Consider the following 19,914-nt stretch of genomic DNA (forward strand, 5'->3'; position numbering starts at 1 on the left):
AGGATAACCTTCTTCAACACTAGGTGAAAATTTTAACACCACATCTATGGCGTTTATTTTTTAAGTATTGTCGAAATACTAGTCCTAAAAAAGGAACCACAGATTTGTTAGTAGAACAGATAAGACTTCCTCATCAAAAAACAACAAATAAAAGTTTATAGGGGAACAGCCACCCATTGTCTCAATAATATTTGGATTGATTCCTACCTCTGTATTGCTTGAATTGTAGGGATACACATTAAAAATTAAATCTACAGTTTTCCATTGATTGCTAAGCATCAGAAGGAGATTTTATTATCATTATCAAATAACTCAAGTAAATTGTCACTATTGCAATCTAAACCTTTTGAACTTCTAAGACTGTCTTCCAATAACTTAAGAATGTATTGATCATTATCATCTCCCATTTTCAGTATTTAGAACTAGTGTGATCAAGTGTAACCACTGTCAACAGTTAGGCTAATTAACTCTATCATAACCTAAAACCATTGCCAACTTAACAATTATACCAGGCAAAAATGTCCACGCTAAGCTAAAATACTGTTATTACTAACGTTACTCAACCACAAAAATGTTATTGCAAGTAAACAATTTAAAAATTAAGTACCAAAAATAAATTTCAAAATCAGCAATATTTTTCAGTTACCTGTGTACTAGATTGGTACTCAAGGCCCCACTCCAAACCTGTTAAAAAAGAAACTGAACTAATTAATTTTAGATTATTTGTTTCATTTTGCCTGACGTAGCTGACAAATTTTGCTGATTTCACCTATTTCAGTCTATATTAAAGATAAAAATTCTTAAATTGCTTGTTCACTTTTTTCTGTATTGTTTCTATTAATTTAGGAATTATGAATTTATTCCAAAAAAAAATCATTGTTACTGTATTGGGAGTCTGATATTGTAGACCATGATCTTAAAAGTGTTAAGTTAAAAATTATATGGATAACTTTCTTTTGAAGCACAAATATAGACTCTTAATTAGTATACACATTGTCCTGTTATAAGGACAATATGTATACTAATGGCAGCAATGCCAGTGTGATAATTTTCAACAAGCGGAAGGAGCTAACTCTAAGAGTGGTAGGGGGAAATGTGTTACTTGACAGAACCGCTTAGTCATTTACTTTGTGTTCATTGCCATATGGTAAGCAATATAGACAATTAGTTGGTGTAAGAACAAGTATTCGGTGTGAATACATTATATTGGAAATCAGTAATCGTGCCTGGAAGATATTATTGGAATGAATTTAATAAGTTGAACTGGAAGAATTCCTTCACAAAATGCTATTTTGATATGGGTTGAAAAGTGGAATAACATTGGTAATGTTTGTGATCAATTTGTTGTTGGTTGTAGTACATGAACAGTATGTACTCCAGAAAATGTTGAGTGTTAGGGTAGAAATTATTAAAAGTTCAACTTGTTCTTGAAGATATCAATCAGCTTCTTTAAACGTACCAAGCAGAAGTGTTTGACACATTCTACACTGTGATCTCAGAGTTCACCAAAGAAAAAATTTCTATTTGTTCATAAACTTTTCGATATAGATAAAGAAGTGCTATTAGAATTCTGTACTCAGTTTAATAAAATTTTGACTACTGAAATTTTAAGTAGATTAGTAACAACAGATGAGGCACATTTTTATCTTCATAGTAAGGTTAATAAACAAGATTTCTACTTCTGAAACAACAAAAATTCAAGGCAAGTGCATGCACAACTGCTACATAATGCCAGAGTTACTGTAAGGTTGGGGTATCTTCATTTGGAATTATTAATGTGTACTTTTTGAAGAAGATGATCACAGTAACCATTATTTTTTAGCATTTCCAAGAAATTCTTACAGTGATAAGAGATGCCGTATGAGATTCTTGGAGAAATTTGGCTCCAACAGGATGGTACCATGGTACCTACTGCTTGAGAAACAATGACAGTTCTAAGAGACATGTTTTCTGGATGCCTTATTTCCCATTTTGGAGTTGAAGCCAATTTGTAAATTGGCTTTCTACATCTCCTGATCTAACTGCTGCAGATTGTTTCTTTTGGGGATAACTGAAATCCAAAATGTTTGTAAATATGTTGTGTACTACTGAAGATTTATTCAAGATATTTCATGAATTGATAATGCATTGTTAAAAAGAGTTAGACAAATTTTTAGACATGACAAGAATTCCATTCTGTGTCAGGTCATTTTAAAAGTATAGTTTTTAAAGTAAATGAAATTGAATAAATTCGAAATAACTTCTTAAATAATTGTTTTTATGTATATTACATCTACTTCACTCATAAAATCAGTATGAAAAATGTCGTATTCCACTGCCATACCCTGTAATAGCAATTTAATAAAGAAAAAAGAGCAACCGTGATGTATTTTAAGAGGTACTGTAATGTAAAATTTTCTGCAGAAACATAATTCCTTTTTAAGTCTGATAAATTATGTTTAATCTTTTTGTGTCTTCTGAAGTCAGTCTAGCAGTTTTGTTAACACAGTGCTAAAAATAATATTAATATGTTTCAGTTCCTCCCTCTCCTTGGGAAAATCAGGTGCAACAAGTACAACAATCTCCTTATGATCCTTCATTAGTTCATCATAATACTCAATCACAACATTATGGACCGCCTCCACCGCAGGTACAAACACAGCCACCACCAGGACCACCTCAGATATATCATCAGGTTAGTAGGAAATATTGTTATATTAAAATAATTTTTTAGACTTGAAACATTAATAAGAAATCAGCAAGTTTATTGTTTTTCTAGGGAAAATGACTATATAAAAATAATTGTGTATTTTTCTTCACTCACCTTGTAAGTTTAGTTTTGCAAAGATTGTTTGTATTTTTAATAAATAATTTTTATGTTCAATATAAATCACAGAATGTAAAGTTTTTATTTGGTTCACTAATTAAAATTAAAAAAACTGTGAAATTAGCTCTGTTTTACCAGAACATTTAAGGAATATGTGGTTAGTAGACTGCATATCTATGTAAAGTTGTGTTTGGACCAGCTTACAGCGTCAATGGCACGAGTGTTATTTTCATTATCAAAACTAAAGTAAAATCTTTGTGCGAGTCGTCCAAGACAGTTTAATCATGAATCATGCTTTTATGTTTTACTTACTTGGTATAAGATATTTTTCTTTTTTTTTGCAAATTCCTCCTGTAGCTGTTGTTCTCAAAATAATTTGGTTGGAAACAATAAAACTGGAATAAGAAACTTCCACTGCATAAAGTTGCTCTCCATATTTGTTTTGGTTAGAACAACGTTATGTATAGGACTTCCTTGAATTCCATTTTTTGGAATATGCCCATCTAGAATGTGTAGTATGAAACCTACCAAGATTTTAATTGTAAAGCAAAGAAATATGAAATAAAATTACAACAAAAAATACAACTATTAGACAGCTAGCTAATTAAGGTATTGTTTTTTTTTTTATACTTTTTCGGTTCTGCTGGAAATTTTTAGATGTATTTTTCTGCCCTTTTTCTCCTTCGGTGTATAAAATTAAATGTATTTGTTATGAACTTCTCATAAAAGTTCATTGCAGTACATTATTTTATTTTTGCAGCTCAGTCAATAACATTTTGGAACGCTCTTTTGATATTTCTTTGTATACTTTTCTGGTTCTTTTTCTCATTAAATGTATCAAGATAAATGTGTTTTAGTTGGTGTCTCATATCTGACCCTTTGTGTTTGCAGTTCAAATAAGTTATTTATTTTCATTTACATGTTATAACATGCTGAAACCCAAAATTATAAAACAGAGCAATTTAATTTTTCATAAATAGATGTAAATAAATAATAAAAGTAAAAAATGAAGGCAAATAAAGATTAAGTAATTAATCTGTATTAAAACTCTAATAATTAAAACTGTTTTACGTTCATGTAAAAATTGTTAATACTTATGAATTAATTAGAAATTCAACCTTAGACAGTACTATCAATTATTTATTTAAAAAAAATTTTAAACCATTAACAAATTGGTAAGAAAAATAATGAACTAAAGAAAAGGTTAAATCTTTCTTCTATTTTATTTAATAATATAATAATAGAGAGAAAAAGGAAATATATTTAAAAAATGGGGAAAAAGTTTCTGTGTGTTTTTATGCAAAAGTAAAACAAGGTTTTTTTTTATTTAAAATGAAGCTTATTAAACAAATTATGTGCTGTTGCAATCTACCACTTTATGCCATTTTTGAGGTAAAATCATAATTATGTAGTTGAAGAACTTCTGTGTTTTCTGGATGAAAAACTATGATAAATGATTTATTTTCATAGGCTTCTTTTGAAACAAACTTTATTCTCTGAAGAGAGTTCTGTAAAGACCAAAACAAATGGTAGTCTGATTATAACAAGGTCCTCTGTGTGCCCTTAATATGCTTGACATTCAGTTTAATACATTTCTGTATTGTTATGTACATGGTCTATGGCTTTGATCTACTCCATTTTGCTTTAACATCTTTGTAAAAAATTAAAAAAAAAACTACAAAGATTAGCTTTAAATACACATTTCAATACAATAGAATACAGTAGAAAAAATGGAATTAGTGTAACGTTTATATATTAATAGATTACTCCACTGTGTAATTTTAGATTATTTTCATTAATAGTGCAAATTTCTTTCTATATGAAAAAATAAACAGAATTCAGGAGATAATAAGTATAACCTGTACCTTAGAATTCATCATTTTGACTCAGTTGTAGATTAACTTTTTGTTAACATTATTATTAATTATACATCTTTCAGAACAACATCTTTCTCTTCAGAAGAGAAAGAGAATTATCACCCAATTCAAAATAAAAATCTGTTATATCACTGAAGTCAGAATCGGTCATTTCCAATCTCACATTCTTAGAATTACAATGTCATTAACAATGACAATGTTACTCAATCATTTTATTATATTTCAAATAAATAAATCATCATCATATACTAAAGGCCATATCTTGTGTTAGTCATGTCTCTCTTTCTGTTCTCTTGTTTAAATCGTCGTACATTTCAAAGCCCATCTCTTTTTTAACACTTCTAAGAATGCTTCTCTTGACTTCTTCCCCAGTACCTTCCTTTAAATGTATTTATCAAAAAATCATAATTTTGTATTGTGTGTCCTATCAATTTTGCTTTTCCTCTTCCAATAACCTCTATAAATGATCTATCTTCATTTACTTCTTCTAGCACATGTTTATTATTTTTTTCTATCCATCCCACTTGTTCATGTCATTTTCCTCATTATCTACATTTCCATTGCCTCCAGCTTTTTCTTTTCTGCCTTACCAAGTCTCCATGTCTCACATCCATGAGTTTGAAGCTCCACACAAAAGTTTTAGCAAACCTTTTCCTTATCTCCAGACCCATATGGTTGTTTATCAGTAATTTTTTCTATTTTGAAAGACCTACTTTGTCATGGCTACTCTTCTTTTTATATATGTCCCACATTTATTGTCATTCATGATTTTTTTTTTGGGAAGTACCATCATGTGTTTTAAGTACCATCAAGTAAATCACCTGACAGACTATATCATCCAGCTTAATATCAACTATTCAAATCTCTTTCTTTTTCCTATCACCATAGTTCTTGTTCTCTTGTTATTAATTTTTTTTTTAGGATTTTAGATAAAGTTTTTATTATACTTTCTATTAATTTTGGCGAGTTGGCAAATTATTATGTCATCTGCAAAGCATATAGTGATTTTGATTTCTTTGGTTTTTTCTTTTATTCCTGACATAGCCTTTTCAATAAATAAATTTAAAAAATTTGGGAGATAGAGGCCATTCTAATCTTATTCCCCTTCTTATTTTGGCTTCTTTTTTGTTTCTATTATTTTCAGCTTATTTAATTTATACAAGTTTAGTATCAATCTTCTATCCTTCCAGTCAAGTTTGATTTTCCTCATTACGTGTAATATAGTTCCCAATTAACTTTATCAAAGACTTTTTCCAAGTCAAGTATGACTTTCTGTTAACTTATACTCCCCTTCCTAAAATCATTCATATTGCTAATATCACCTCTGGTTCTTCCAGGTCTGAACCCAAATTGGTCTTCTCCCAGATTGGTCTTGGTTTTCTTTTTTATTCTGTTTTTTACTATATTTAATATAATTTTGAAGTATGGGATAGCAGGGAGATGGTTCTGCAGTTATTACAGTCCAATGCATTTCCTTTTTTGGGAACTGCAACAGTTCCTCTGTTCAATAAATTTGATGGTACTGTTCCTTTTTCATAACAATCTTAAGAAAATTATGCAAATACTCCTTTGCTTTCTTACCTAGTTTTTTTAATATTTCTGCTAGGATGTTGTATGTTCCTTTATTATTTTATGTTGTATGTTGCTTTATTATCTAGGCTATTAAGGACATAGTTAGTTGAACTCTTCTTTTGGTAGTGGCAGCTCTAGCATGTCTATCTATGTTCTTTTCATCTTCCAAATATTTTCTATTATTTGTACTTCTTTTGTATTTGCTACTTCTCCATTTTACAGTACTTCAATCTATTTCTTTCCATCTTTCACCTGCATCCAGTTCAAAAAGTACATCATTTTTATCGACAACTGACTTCAGGAATACCAATGATTTCTTTTTTTTAGTTATGTATAAGAAATGTGATAATGTAAAAAAAAGCTTTTGAATGATATATATATAAATTACAAGATAAAATCAAAACAAATAAAAGATTAACTTTGTTATAAATACTTTTATAATAAATTGAAATTAAATGATTTTTATAAACACAGTATTTTCCACTCCAAATGATCCTCTTGGTTAAAGTCCAGCTGCAGCAGTTAGTATATTCAAAAAACCTATTATTCCATTATTAATGTAAAATATTAAATCTAGCGCAGCATTTTTTTTCTTGTTCAATGTAATAAACTATTATGTATAACAAAATTTGAAGGGGTTTTTCTAAAGTCAAAATGTTGCTAAGACTTGTTTGGAAAATAAATCCACACAAGCAAATAACAGGCTTCTGTTCCAGAAATTTTAACTTTTACTTATTTGTAGTGTTAACTTTTTGTTACATCATCTGTAATGAATGTTTCAGCCAACTCTGCCACCACATGAATCTTTACATTCACAACCGCACCTACCTCAACAGCAACCACCACCACCAGCACCATGGGTTAGAAATGAAGGACTACCACCACCAGCACAAGTTCATTTTGATCCACAGTACAGTGGTGTCCACCATGCTCAGACACAACTTTCTGGTCCTCACCAACAATATTATCATCAACCTCCTCCAGCAAATAATGTTATGTACCCGCAACAGCCTCCTTACGAACAGAACATGATGCAGGTGATTAATGATTATTGAATGAAACTAAGATAAATTTTTGCTTATTTTAATGCTTTTCTGAAATATTTTTAATTAAATCTTCTCTTTAATTAAAAAAGAAGATATCTATTCTTATATGAAATGTTTTATCACTTCATCACAATTGCTAACTTCAATACCACTGTAGAAGAGGCTGAATCACAGTTATCAAAAGATTTTTTGGTAGCATGTTTATTACATGTAGAAAATGAATCGTGACTTTTAAAATTTATTTAGTACAACATTTTTCATTTTGGTGTATGAGTTATATATTTTAACTTAAAATAGTATTTACTACTAATTCATTGTTAATAAATGCCAACAAAATGCAGTTAAACTACACTTGGCATTGTTCTACTTTGCCAATCTATGGGAAATTACTGATTGTAATTTCAGCTATCTATATTTATTCATATCCTTCAATTTCAAGATACTATTGCCTGAGATTACTTTCCAGTTTTGGAATAATTTTTTATTAAAAAAAATGTTTGTTAATTAATTCAGATTGTGAGCCACTAGTAATGTCAGTGATTAAGTTCAGCATGTGATTTGTGTTATAAAAGTCTATCTTTATTGATAACTGTTAAATTGCTGTAGAAAATATATTAAAATATAATTTGTATATAATTTATAATGATATTAAAGTAAATAAAAATTTTAAAATCTACTTCACAAAGAATAATTTATGATTGTCTTTAATTATACCAAAATAAGTGTTACTGCTATTGTATTCACTAACTTTAACAAAGCAGATCATTAAATATTCTGATATTTCTGTAGAAAGAGTAATACAAATTGTAAGCATAATGTTAAAATTTGAAGTTAGGTATTGGGAATTTGTTTGAATTCTGTATATTCCAGTTTTTGTTTGTGTAGAGGCCAGGCTGTTAATCTTTGAATAATTTTTCAGATGAACTCATAATTGTTTTTGACGTGGTATGATTTTACATGTTTTTGCATGGTATTACAGTATGATTTTACATATCATCTACAAATGTTAAAAAAATTATTTATTAAAAATTATATTTATGATTTTAATATTAGCTTCTTATTTATTATTTTATTATTAACTTGAATAAAATTTATTCTTACATCAAACATCCTCAAAAGGAATAGTTTTTCTCAATATCCTCATTTGTACAACATATGAGGTTGTACAATAAAGAAATGAAACTGATTTGAAAAAAATTTACTTATGTTTTTTGTCAACTGCAATCTCCTTCAGAGTAGTTACTTTTTGCCTGATGATCGATCAGCTGTCACATTTTCTCTTAGTTTCATTGTTGCTCTGAGATTTTCGGGTACCATTTTTTTCTCATTCTTAGATCTTCAGTTATTTGTAAATGAACATTTTCCTAATTGATGCTAACTTTTTCTGCAATATTTTCACTATCAATCTTTGATCAAATCATACGATTTAATGCACCTTGGATGTGTTGACCTCTGTCTGAGGCTGAAGGTTGCCCATTGCATTATTGATCAGCAGTTATTCTGCCTTCAGAAAACATTTTATGCCAATGAAAAACTTCTCTTCTTGACCCAACATAATTTACAAAAGCCTTCTGAAGCATACTGTAAGTTGTCATGGTATTCTCACAGAGTTTAACCTAAAAAGAAATGGCATACTGTTGTCCATATTTTCTATTTCATTTCCACGACAAGAAAGAAAACACATCTTCACTTATTACACCACTACTGAAATTGCCACTTTGGTTTATAGTCGCGGGAGGATCAGTTAAAGATAGTGTATCTGTGTGTTGAAGGGTTTCCAACTCACACCGAAAAAAAATCAATTTCATTACTTTATTATTCAACGTCATTTAATTTTCACTTAATTAGAATTAATAAAGATAGATTTTTATACCCACAATTAGCTGTGTGTTAGCTTCCAGATTAGCATTTTATATTAGATTAGGTTATGGAGAACATTTATGGTTGCCAGTTATATTTTATCACCTACTGTTTTGTATTGGATTAGTATTGAATATGACAGTAAAAATTAAGGATTAAGTTTGGAGAAAGTTTGGATTTACTGTCAAATAATTTTTCATTCTTAGCAAGTTTTATGTGACATAAACACAATAAATATGAATATATTGCATAAATATAATTTGTAATAAATAGAATAAAAATTTAACATTAATAATAAATTCATGATATTACAAAAATGAGGAAACCTGTTATGAAAATAGCAACAACAACAATGATTTTATATTTTGTCATTGTTGTTTTTATTATGACAAAACATTTTATATCTGCAATTTATTATACTTCTGTGATGTATGGGTTTGATATAAATCATGTGAATAAATATACCTTAATAGTATAGTTTAGAATTTAACAAAGTTAAATAAAAAAAATGACTATTAGTTTTGCATTGAGCACTACTAAATCATTAACACTGTATAATACAGTAATTTGAATTACTGTATTTTTAATTATTTGTAATCATAATTTTAAGTTCAGAAACTTGTACTGCAATTAAAACAAATTTATTATTTTTATTGTACTTTACTTTATCATATCCACTTTATCAAATAGTTAATTCCATTTTGAGTAGTAGGTGAATGGTATTTGTGAATATTGAAAAAACATTTTCTACTGAAAACCTGTGTAGTTATTTTGTAATACTGATATTTTAGTATTAATTCACTATCCTACTCTACTAAATGGCATTTGTATGTGTGTCTCCATGTGCCCCCTCTTAGCTTAGCACTGGAATGTACCGATCACTAGTAGAAAATCTCGATTCGTTAGTATATGTCTCATGGTGGTCAGATATATACTTGCTATATTACTATATTATTGAATAATAGAAGAATATACACTTGGAAAAAGCCAGGCGATACTGGAAGGTATCAGATAGATTATATCATGGTTAAGCAAAGATTAGGAATCAACTCGTTGACTGCAAAACTCACCCTGGAGCAGACATTAATAGCGACCATAATTTGGTGATAATGAAATGTAAATTGGGATTTAAAAACCTGAAGAAAAGGTGTCAGATGAATCGGTGGAATTTAGAGAAGCTTGAGGAAGAGGAGGTAAAGAAGATTTTTGAGGAGGACATCGCAAGAGGTCTGAGTAAAAAAGATAAGGTAGACATTGTAGAAGAAGAATGGGAGAATGTTAAAAAGGAAATTCCTAAATCAGCAGAAGCAAACTTAGGCGGAATAAAGAGAACCGGTAGAAAACCTTGGGTTTCAGACGATATATTGCAGCTGATGGATGAACGTAGAAAATATAAGAATGCTAGTGATGAAGAAAGTAAAAGGAACTATCGGAAATTAAGAAATTCTATAAACAGGAAGTGCAAACTGGTGAAAGAAGAATGGATTAAAGAAAAGTGTTCAGAAGTGGAAAGAGAAATGAACATTGGTAAAATAGACGGAGCATACAGGAAAGTTAAGGAAAATTTTGGGGTACATAAATTAAAATCTAATAATGTGTTAAACAAAGATGGTACACCAATATATAATACGAAAGGTAAAGTCGATAGATGGGTGGAATATATTGAAGAGTTATACGGAGGAAATGAATTAGAAAATGGTGTTATAGAGGAAGTTGAGGAGGATGAAATGGGAGAAACAATACTGAGATCTGAATTTAAGAGAGCATTAAAAGATTTAAATGGCAGAAAGGCTCCTGGAATAGACGGAATACCTGTAGAATTACTGCGCAGTGCAGGTGAGGAAGCGATTGATAGATTATACAAACTGGTGTGTAATATTTATGAAAATGGGGAATTTCCATCAGACTTCAAAAAAAGTGTTATAGTTATGATACCAAAGAAAGCAGGGGCAGATAAATGTGAAGAATACAGAACAATTAGTTTAACTAGTCATGCATCAAAAATCTTAACTAGAATTTTATACAGAAGAATTGAGAGGAGAGTGGAAGAAGTGTTAGGAGAAGACCAATTTGGTTTCAGGAAAAGTATAGGGACAAGGGAAGCAATTTTAGGCCTCAGATTAATAGTAGAAGGAAGATTAAAGAAAAACAAACCAACATACTTGGCGTTTATAGACCTAGAAAAGGCTTTCGATAACGTAGACTGGAATAAAATGTTCAGCATTTTAAAAAAATTAGGGTTCAAATACAGAGATAGAAGAAAAATTGCTAACATGTACAGGAACCAAACAGCAACAATAACAATTGAAGAACATAAGAAAGAAGCCCTAATAAGAAAGGGAGTCCGACAAGGATGTTCCCTATCTCCGTTAACTTTTTAATCTTTACATGGAACTAGCAGTTAATGATGTTAAAGAACAATTTAGATTCGGAGTAACAGTACAAGGTGAAAAGATAAAGATGCTACGATTTGCTGATGATATAGTAATTCTAGCCGAGAGTAAAAAGAATTTAGAAGAAACAATGAACGGCATAGATGAAGTCCTAAGCAAGAACTATCGCATGAAAATAAACAAGAAGAAAACAGAAGTAATGAAATGTAGTAGAAATAACAAAGATGGACCGCTGAATGTGAAAATAAGAGGAGAAAAGATTATGGAGGTAGAAGAATTTTGTTATTTGGGAAGTAAAATTACTAAAGATGGACGAAGCAGGAGCGATATAAAATGCCGAATAGCACAAGCTAAACGAGCCTTCAGTAAGAAATATAATTTGTTTACATCAAAAATTAATTTAAATGTCAGGAAAAGATTTTTGAAAGTGTATGTTTGGAGTGTCGCTTTATATGGAAGTGAAACTTGGACAATCGGAGTATCTGAGAAGAAAAGATTAGAAGCTTTTGAAATGTGGTGCTATAGGAGAAAGTTAAAAATCAGATGGGTGGATAAAGTGACAAATGAAGAGGTATTGTGGCAAATAGATGAAGAAAGAAGCATTTGGAAAAATATAGTTAAAAGAAGAGACAGACTTATAGGCCACATACTAAGGCATCCTGGAATAGTCGCTTTAATATTGGAAGGACAGGTAGAAGGGAAAAATTGTGTAGGCAGGCCACGTTTGGAGTATGTAAAACAAATTGTTGGGGATGTAGGATGTAGAGGGTATACTGAAATGAAACGACTAGCACTAGATAGGGAATCTTGGAGAGCTGCATCAAACCAGTCAAATGACTGAAGACAAAAAAAAATATTACTATATATCAATATACTCTATATATATATATACACGAGGTGTTACCCAAAAGTTTGAGGAATTTTTATTTCGCGCATGAACCATTGCTGGTACGACCTGCTGCCACTAGATGTGGCTAACAGTACTCTTTGTGAATCAGTGTTCCAACGGCTGTGACAGTAAGAGGCTGCATTGTTGACTTTTGTGCGGTTGTGTAACGTTGTGTTTTACTGCTTCGGCAAAGTTCTAAATGGCAGATTTTAAAGAGAAAAGAACCTGCATCAAATTTTGCTTCATGCTTAAAAAAACTGGTGCAGAAACCAATTGCATGTTTGTGGAAGCATTTGGTGACAATGCTATGAGTAAAAGTAAAACCTTTTTGTGGTATAAACGATTCAAAGATGGACGAACGACAGTCGACGATGAGCGTTCAGGAAGACCATCAACAAGCGCAACTCTGGAAAACATTGCGAAAGTGCAAGAGGCTATTGTTGCAGATCATAGACAAACAATCCATGATGTTTGTGCAATTGTACAAATGTCATATGGGTCCATGCAACGCATCTTGTCGGACAATTTGAACATGAGACGCATTGCTGCAAAATTCGTACCGAGACTGTGGAACAGCGACCAGAAACAAAATCGCATAGCTGTCTGTAGTGAATTGAAAAATGACCTCGCTCCATGCGACTTTTTCTCTTTCCAAAAATAAAATTTCAATTGAAAGGCCGTCATTTTAACACAATTGAGGAGATTCAGGAAGAAACGCAGAATGTGCTTCGAGCACTTACACCTGCAGACTTACAGGGATGCATGTAATCATGGGAAAAATGCTGGAATCACTATATCAATGCCCAAGGGGATTACCTTGAAGGAGACAGTGGAAATTATAAGTTACAGTAAGCTATTTTATTTTTATGGTAAAATTCCCCGAACTTTTGGGTAGCACCTCGTGTGTATCAAAGTTTTGGGAAAATTTAGTACTTTTTAACTGGATCTGAATTTTCAGATAAAAATCGCAAATATCTCATAAATGGTTGGTCCTAGCGCTCTGAAGAATTCTTTTGGCACTTGAAAATTTCATCCAATGGGTAACCCATCCACTGACACTAACCACCTAATAATCCCATTCTCAGATACTGCCCGCCAGGGTCTAGCTGCAGAGGCGTGCCATTGGCACGCCCTTGTTTAATTGGCAGCTAGTTTAATATAATTTATGTTTTAGCATCATCCTCAACCACAACCACACCATCAGCAGCCACCTTATGAATATCAGCAACAACCCCAGCAACAGCATCTTGCGCAACCACCACCACCTGGAGTGGATGACAGTAGTGTTGTTCAGTGTACTCCTGTCAGGACAGTACAATTTTCACATGATTCACAACAGATAACTGTTCAGATGACAGATGGTCGTGAATTACCTTCACATTATAATAACAATCGTCAACAGTTTAATAACAATATACCACCGCCTCATCCTCATCCGCATCTCAGACCTCAGGTATGTAATTTTAAAATTATGTTTTTTTTCATATTTATATTCTGTGTGCCCTTTATAATAGACTCTGCTAAGTCCATTCTGAAGGTGTATGGAATATTTCAATTCAGAAGTTGGAAAGTGACGCACAGTATTCTTCACGTTGTGTGAGTTAGCTGAAAAATGTTGTCTAAAGAAGACTATTGTGGGAGACTTTATCATTACATGTGATCAAGGTAACAATTTTCTGAACAATATACAGATTTTTTTTTTTTTTATGGTATGCAGATAAAGTATCAGTACTTGGACTGGAAATCTATTAAATATTAAATAAAAATAAAAATATAATATAATATAAATATATAATAATATATAATATAATATATATAATAATTATAATATTAAATAAATATTAAATCTATTAAATATATGAATATTCCATCTCAGGTAAATTTTGGGTTTTTTCAAAAATTCTGTTTGCTCAATTCAGGAATAAGAGCATAGTTACATTTGAAATTTTTTTAACTTTCATGGTATTTTTCACCACGAATTCAATGTGAAAGATCAAAAGTTGAACAAGGAAATGTAATTAGATATTCTTTGTCCTCTACAATGATGTGGGGTATATCCTCTAAATTCATGAAGATTCATTCATAAGGAAAATGAAATGTGAAAAACAAAGTTTGGTTTTTTGCATGTTATCGACCAGCATGTTGGATTCATGCCTGAAATTACATCTCTGCACCATCCACCATATTTCAGTTTGACTAGAGCTGAATTTTTGCTAGTTTCTTGTTGGAAATGATGTCTGAAATAAAACTTCTAAACTATCTGTTCATTTATAAATGGACATTTTTATCAAAATGATCCTAGCATAGACAGTGGTTGTGCAAAACAGTGTGCAATGTGCTGATGTGTTTAGTACATTTCGTTATGAACATATACACCATCAATAAACATAAGAACGTCTCATTTTATTTAGTTAAAACTCAAAAAGGTGGACATTAAGATATCCAATTATTCATTAGGATATTAAGATGATTTCTGTTTTTTATTTCTAATTAATTTGATTAATTCATATAATATTATATATTAGCAATTTATTTTAAATTATTTTTTCAGAATAATTGGATCAATAGGGGGATAGTACCTCTACTAGGGGCAACAGCACCCCCACCTATACAGCATCAGCCACCTCAGCAAAGTGGTGTTCGTTTCGTTCATCCTGGACAAAGATTACCTGTTACACCTCAACCACTGCTACAACATGCTCAGGTGAAATTATACTGTGATTAGAATTAATACCTGTACTATGGTTTTTCATTGCACAATGAATTTTTTTAAAGAAAAAATTATGGAAGAAGAGAGCATTCATTCTTAAGATCTTAAAAATTTCATGTATAATTTGTTGAGTACTCATCTTTTCTGAGTTGATTGATTGTTATCTTTCTTTTAACTTTATGTGACCAAACTTCTTCTGAACTGAAAAACTAACTATCGAAACATGTGACTGTATAGTTTTTCTAAGTATTCTCTTAGCGACAGCTATGCTGAATTTTATTATTTAGTTCTCCTGAAAATTTGTAAATACTTATATATTATTTTTAGAGTTTAAAACTTTTTAAGCCTATAGGATTCATTATTAAAAATTGTGATAAGTGAATAAAAATTAAAAAAATTTTAAACACAGTTTTTGCTTTCTGGCTGCTAGAAAAATAAAGAATTAGAATTATTTGGTTTTCCAAAATGGGAATCGCAGTTTACCTTTGTGGGGTTGGGTTTTTAAAAAAAAAAGTTGTTCCTGGTTTTGTAGGACCAGGTTGATCTCCATACATAGTTTTAGTTTATTAAGACAGTAAATTTGGAGGAACTATGTTAAATGAGTGATTTAGATTTGAAACTTAAGTTTGTATACCACGTGGATTGTGGTGTATCCATTTTTAAGCCCTTAGAGATAGTTACCAATAATTAAAAGTTAGAAAGTTAGTAATTTGAAGATTTATTGTGAGGGCTTTTAGGAATTGAATGGGATTTATTCTTGAGTTTGGTAAGGAAAGTAAAATTTTCTTAACAAATACTTTTTTAAAAACCGTAAGAGAACTCTACACGTGGAAATCACCAGGAGGGAAAATTTATTAAGTTGGTTAAATAATATCCTAAGAAAGATTTACAAATAAAATGAAAACGGTACATGGGTTGCCTGGACATAAATAATGCTTGTATACTTCTGACTAAAGAAATAGAAGTACTGTTGAAGAGCTTTAAAAGAACAAAGAAAGTAAATAATTGGAAACTGGAAAAAGTAACTATAATTGGTCAATAGATAGTAGGGGAGACATTAGCTCAAGTATTGAAGGGAAGAAATACAAAGGTGACAGCACAAACATATCTTGAATAAATTAGAGAGATGCCATCTGCAAAACAAACAATTACAGGAAAATAATATGTAAAGAAGACCAATTAAGAAAAATTAAGGAAAAATTAATCTACAAAAAATTAACAAACTCAAGAGGAAGACAGTACTGTACTAGAGATGGAGTGCAGATAAATGCTCAGATGTAGAAAATTTAAAAAGAAAAGGATGGTTTGAACTAATATATTTAAAAAATAAAGTAAAATGCTGACACGAGATAATTGTAGGAAAAATATGGTCACTTAAAAAATTGTCAATAGAATTGACAAACTGTTATATAACAGTTTCCGATAACCAAAAAAGAAGAGTTTCTGTTTTATACAATCTCAGAGATATGTAAATTAGCTTAAAAATGGTTCAAACCAATGAAACAACTCACTCAATTGCCCATCATGACTTAACTAATGTGTACCCATTACATTAGTATTATTATTTTTATTTTGTAAACATAGATAAATATTAGTTACTGTATAAATACAGAGTGATCAAAAAGTGATGCAATCATATGGAAGAAAGTTTCCTTCTTTTGTTACATGTTTAATTGAGGAGAAATGGATTACACAATGCAGCAGAGGATATTCATTGTCTCTCAGTACATTAGATATGTCAATTATGCCCAGACTTAGAACGCCTTTACAGAAAGTATGATGTGAATGTACCAAACAAGTCCTCCATCAAGCAGCTGTATTACAAGTTCCAAGAGACAGAGAATGTGGTAGATACAGCCAAAAGTGGTCAACCGAATGTGCTAACACCAGAAAAGTTGATTGAAGTGCAAACTGCGTATTCTGTTAATCCCAAGAAGTCTGTGTGACACCTATCTAGCCAGTCTGGTCTCTCTGTTGGTAGTGCCCACACGGCATTACGCAAATGTTTAAAAATGTATCCGTACAGAATTCATGTTGATCACTAGTTATTACCTGCAGATACTGGAAAGCATGTAGTTTTCTTTCGATGGTTCATGTTATCCATAACTCAGATGGGGAAGAAGTCGATGACTGGTTTTGTTCTGACGAGGCATGGTTCCATGGGTACATGAATGTACAAAATTCATGCATTTGGTGTAAGGAAAATCCACATCAGCTGCACGGGAAAAAGCTGGGTGTTTGGTGTGTGATGTCATACAGGCAAAGCCACAGTAAACAGCGAGCACTACATACAGATGGTGCAACAGTTTGTAAACACTGTACCTGCAGACTGCTTAAAGTATATGTGGTTTCAGCAGGACAGTGTCACGCCTCGTACAGTCAACAACACTATGACTTCCTTGGATCACTTTTTTCATGGACAAGTGATTTTAAAGGGGTTTTAGCCCGCTCCGTCTCCTGATTTATCCCCTACTGACTTTTTCTTGTGGAGATACATTAAAGATGCTGCTTACAAAACTCATCCTCACACCATTCCTGAATAACAGAGCAAAATTTAATGACGTGTCACTGCAGTTCCTCAACAGTTATTACAGTATGTGTTTAAGAGCATGCAATGTTGTATTCAATTATGTGAATCGCATAATGGAGATCACTTTCAACTACTATTGTAACACTCATTTTCTCATAAGGTTTTGTCACTTTTGAACACTTTTAGTTTTATTGTCTACTTGATTTTTAGATTTTAGGTGTATTCTTTTAAAATAATTTTTGAATGCTTGCTTGTTTTCTGGCTCATTATCATTGTTGAGCTTACTTTTCCTTACCATCTCATTTCATTTAATCCAATTGCACCTGTTATATTATTTTTCATTTCTATTTTTAAATTTTCTAACTTTGCTCCAATTTAATAATAGTTGGAGATTGGAATGCAAGCATTGGAAAAGGCAAGGAAGGAAATATAGTGGGGTGAATACGGGCTGGGCAAAAGGAATGAAAGAGGGGACCGACTTATAAGAGTTTTGCACAAAGTATAATTTAGTAATTGCCAACACCCAATTTAAAAATCATAATAGAAGAATATACACTTGGAAAAAGCCAGGCGATACTGCAAGGTATCAGATAGATTATATCATGGTTAAGCAAAGATTTAGAAATCAACCCGTTGACTGCAAAACTTACCCTGGAGCAGACATTGACAGCGACCATAATTTGGTGATAATGAAATGTAGATTGGGGTTTAAAAACCAGAAGAATAGGTGTCAGATGAATCGGTGGAATTTAGAGAAGCTTGATGAAGAGAAGGTAAAGAAGATTTTCGAGGAGGACATCGCAAGAGGTCTGAGTAAAAAAGATAAGGTAGAAAATGTAGAAGAAAAATGGGAGAATGTTAAAAAGGAAATTCTTAAATCAGCAGAAGCAAACTTAGGCGGAATAAAGAGAACTGGTAGAAAACCTTGGGTTTCAGACGATATATTGCAGCTGATGGATGAACGTAGAAAATATAAGAATGCTAATGATGAAGAAAGTAAAAGGAACTATCGGCAATTAAGAAATGCTATAAATAGGAAGTGCAAATTGGCGAAAGAAGAGTGGATTAAAGAAAAGTGTTCAGAAGTGGAAAGAGAAATGAACATTGGTAAAATAGACGGATCATACAGGAAAGTTAAGGAAAATTTTGGGGTACATAAATTAAAATCTAATAATGTGTTAAACAAAGATGGTACACCAATATATAATACGAAAGGTAAAGTTGATAGATGGGTGGAATATATTGAAGAGTTATACGGAGGAAATGAATTAGAAAATGGTGTTATAGAGGAAGAAGAGGAAGTTGAGGAAGATGAAATGGGAGAAACAATACTGAGTTCTGAATTTAAGAGAGCATTAAAAGATGTAAATGGCAGAAAGGCTCCTGGAATAGACGGAATACCTGTAGAATTACTGCGCAGTGCAGGTGAGGAAGCGATTGATAGATTATACAAACTGGTGTGTAATATTTATGAAAAAGGGGAATTTCCGTCAGACTTCAAAAAAAGTGTTATAGTTATGATACCAAAGAAAGCAGGGGCAGATAAATGTGAAGAATATAGAACAATTAGTTTAACTAGTCATGCATCAAAAATCTTAACTAGAATTTTATACAGAAGAATTGAGAGGAGAGTGGAAGAAGTGTTAGGAGAAGACCAATTTGGTTTCAGGAAAAGTATAGGGACAAGGGAAGCAATTTTAGGCCTCAGATTAATAGTAGAAGGAAGATTAAAGAAAAACAAATTAACATACTTGGCGTTTATAGACCTAGAAAAGGCATTCGATAACGAAGACTGGAATAAAATGTTCAGCATTTTAAAAAAGTTAGGGTTCAAATACAGAGATAGAAGAACAATTGCTAACATGTACAGGAACCAAACAGCAACAGTAATAATTGAAGAACATAAGAAAGAAGCCGTAATAAGAAAGGGAGTCCGACAAGGATGTTCCCTATCTCCGTTACTTTTTAATCTTTACATGGATCTAGCAGTTAATGATGTTAAAGAACAATTTAGATTCGGAGTAACGGTACAAGGTGAAAAGATAAAGATGCTACGATTTGCTGTTGATATAGTAATTCTAGCCGAGAATAAAAAGGATTTAGAAGAAACAATGAACGGCGTAGATGAAGTCCTACGCAAGAACTATCGCATGAAAATAAACAAGAAGATAACAAAAGTAATGAAATGTAGTAGAAATAACAAAGATGGACCACTGAATGTGAAAATAGGA

The 19,914-nt window shown here is 31.4% G+C and overlaps 1 protein-coding gene across 1 annotated transcript in view; it reads left to right on the forward strand.

Annotated features, from left to right (window-relative positions):
* The window catches only part of LOC142319271 (uncharacterized), a 138,399-nt gene that overhangs the window by 74,140 nt on the left and 44,345 nt on the right, over positions 1-19,914 (forward strand). Inside the window, exons 8-11 of the mRNA XM_075356350.1 lie at positions 2,517-2,674; positions 7,038-7,292; positions 13,618-13,896; positions 14,995-15,147. Of these exons, the coding sequence (XP_075212465.1) occupies positions 2,517-2,674; positions 7,038-7,292; positions 13,618-13,896; positions 14,995-15,147 (845 nt within the window). The remainder of the gene's footprint in view (positions 1-2,516; positions 2,675-7,037; positions 7,293-13,617; positions 13,897-14,994; positions 15,148-19,914) is intronic.

The sequence above is a fragment of the Lycorma delicatula genome, chromosome 2 (assembly GCF_047948215.1).
Source record: "Lycorma delicatula isolate Av1 chromosome 2, ASM4794821v1, whole genome shotgun sequence".
NCBI lineage: Eukaryota > Metazoa > Arthropoda > Insecta > Hemiptera > Fulgoridae > Lycorma > Lycorma delicatula.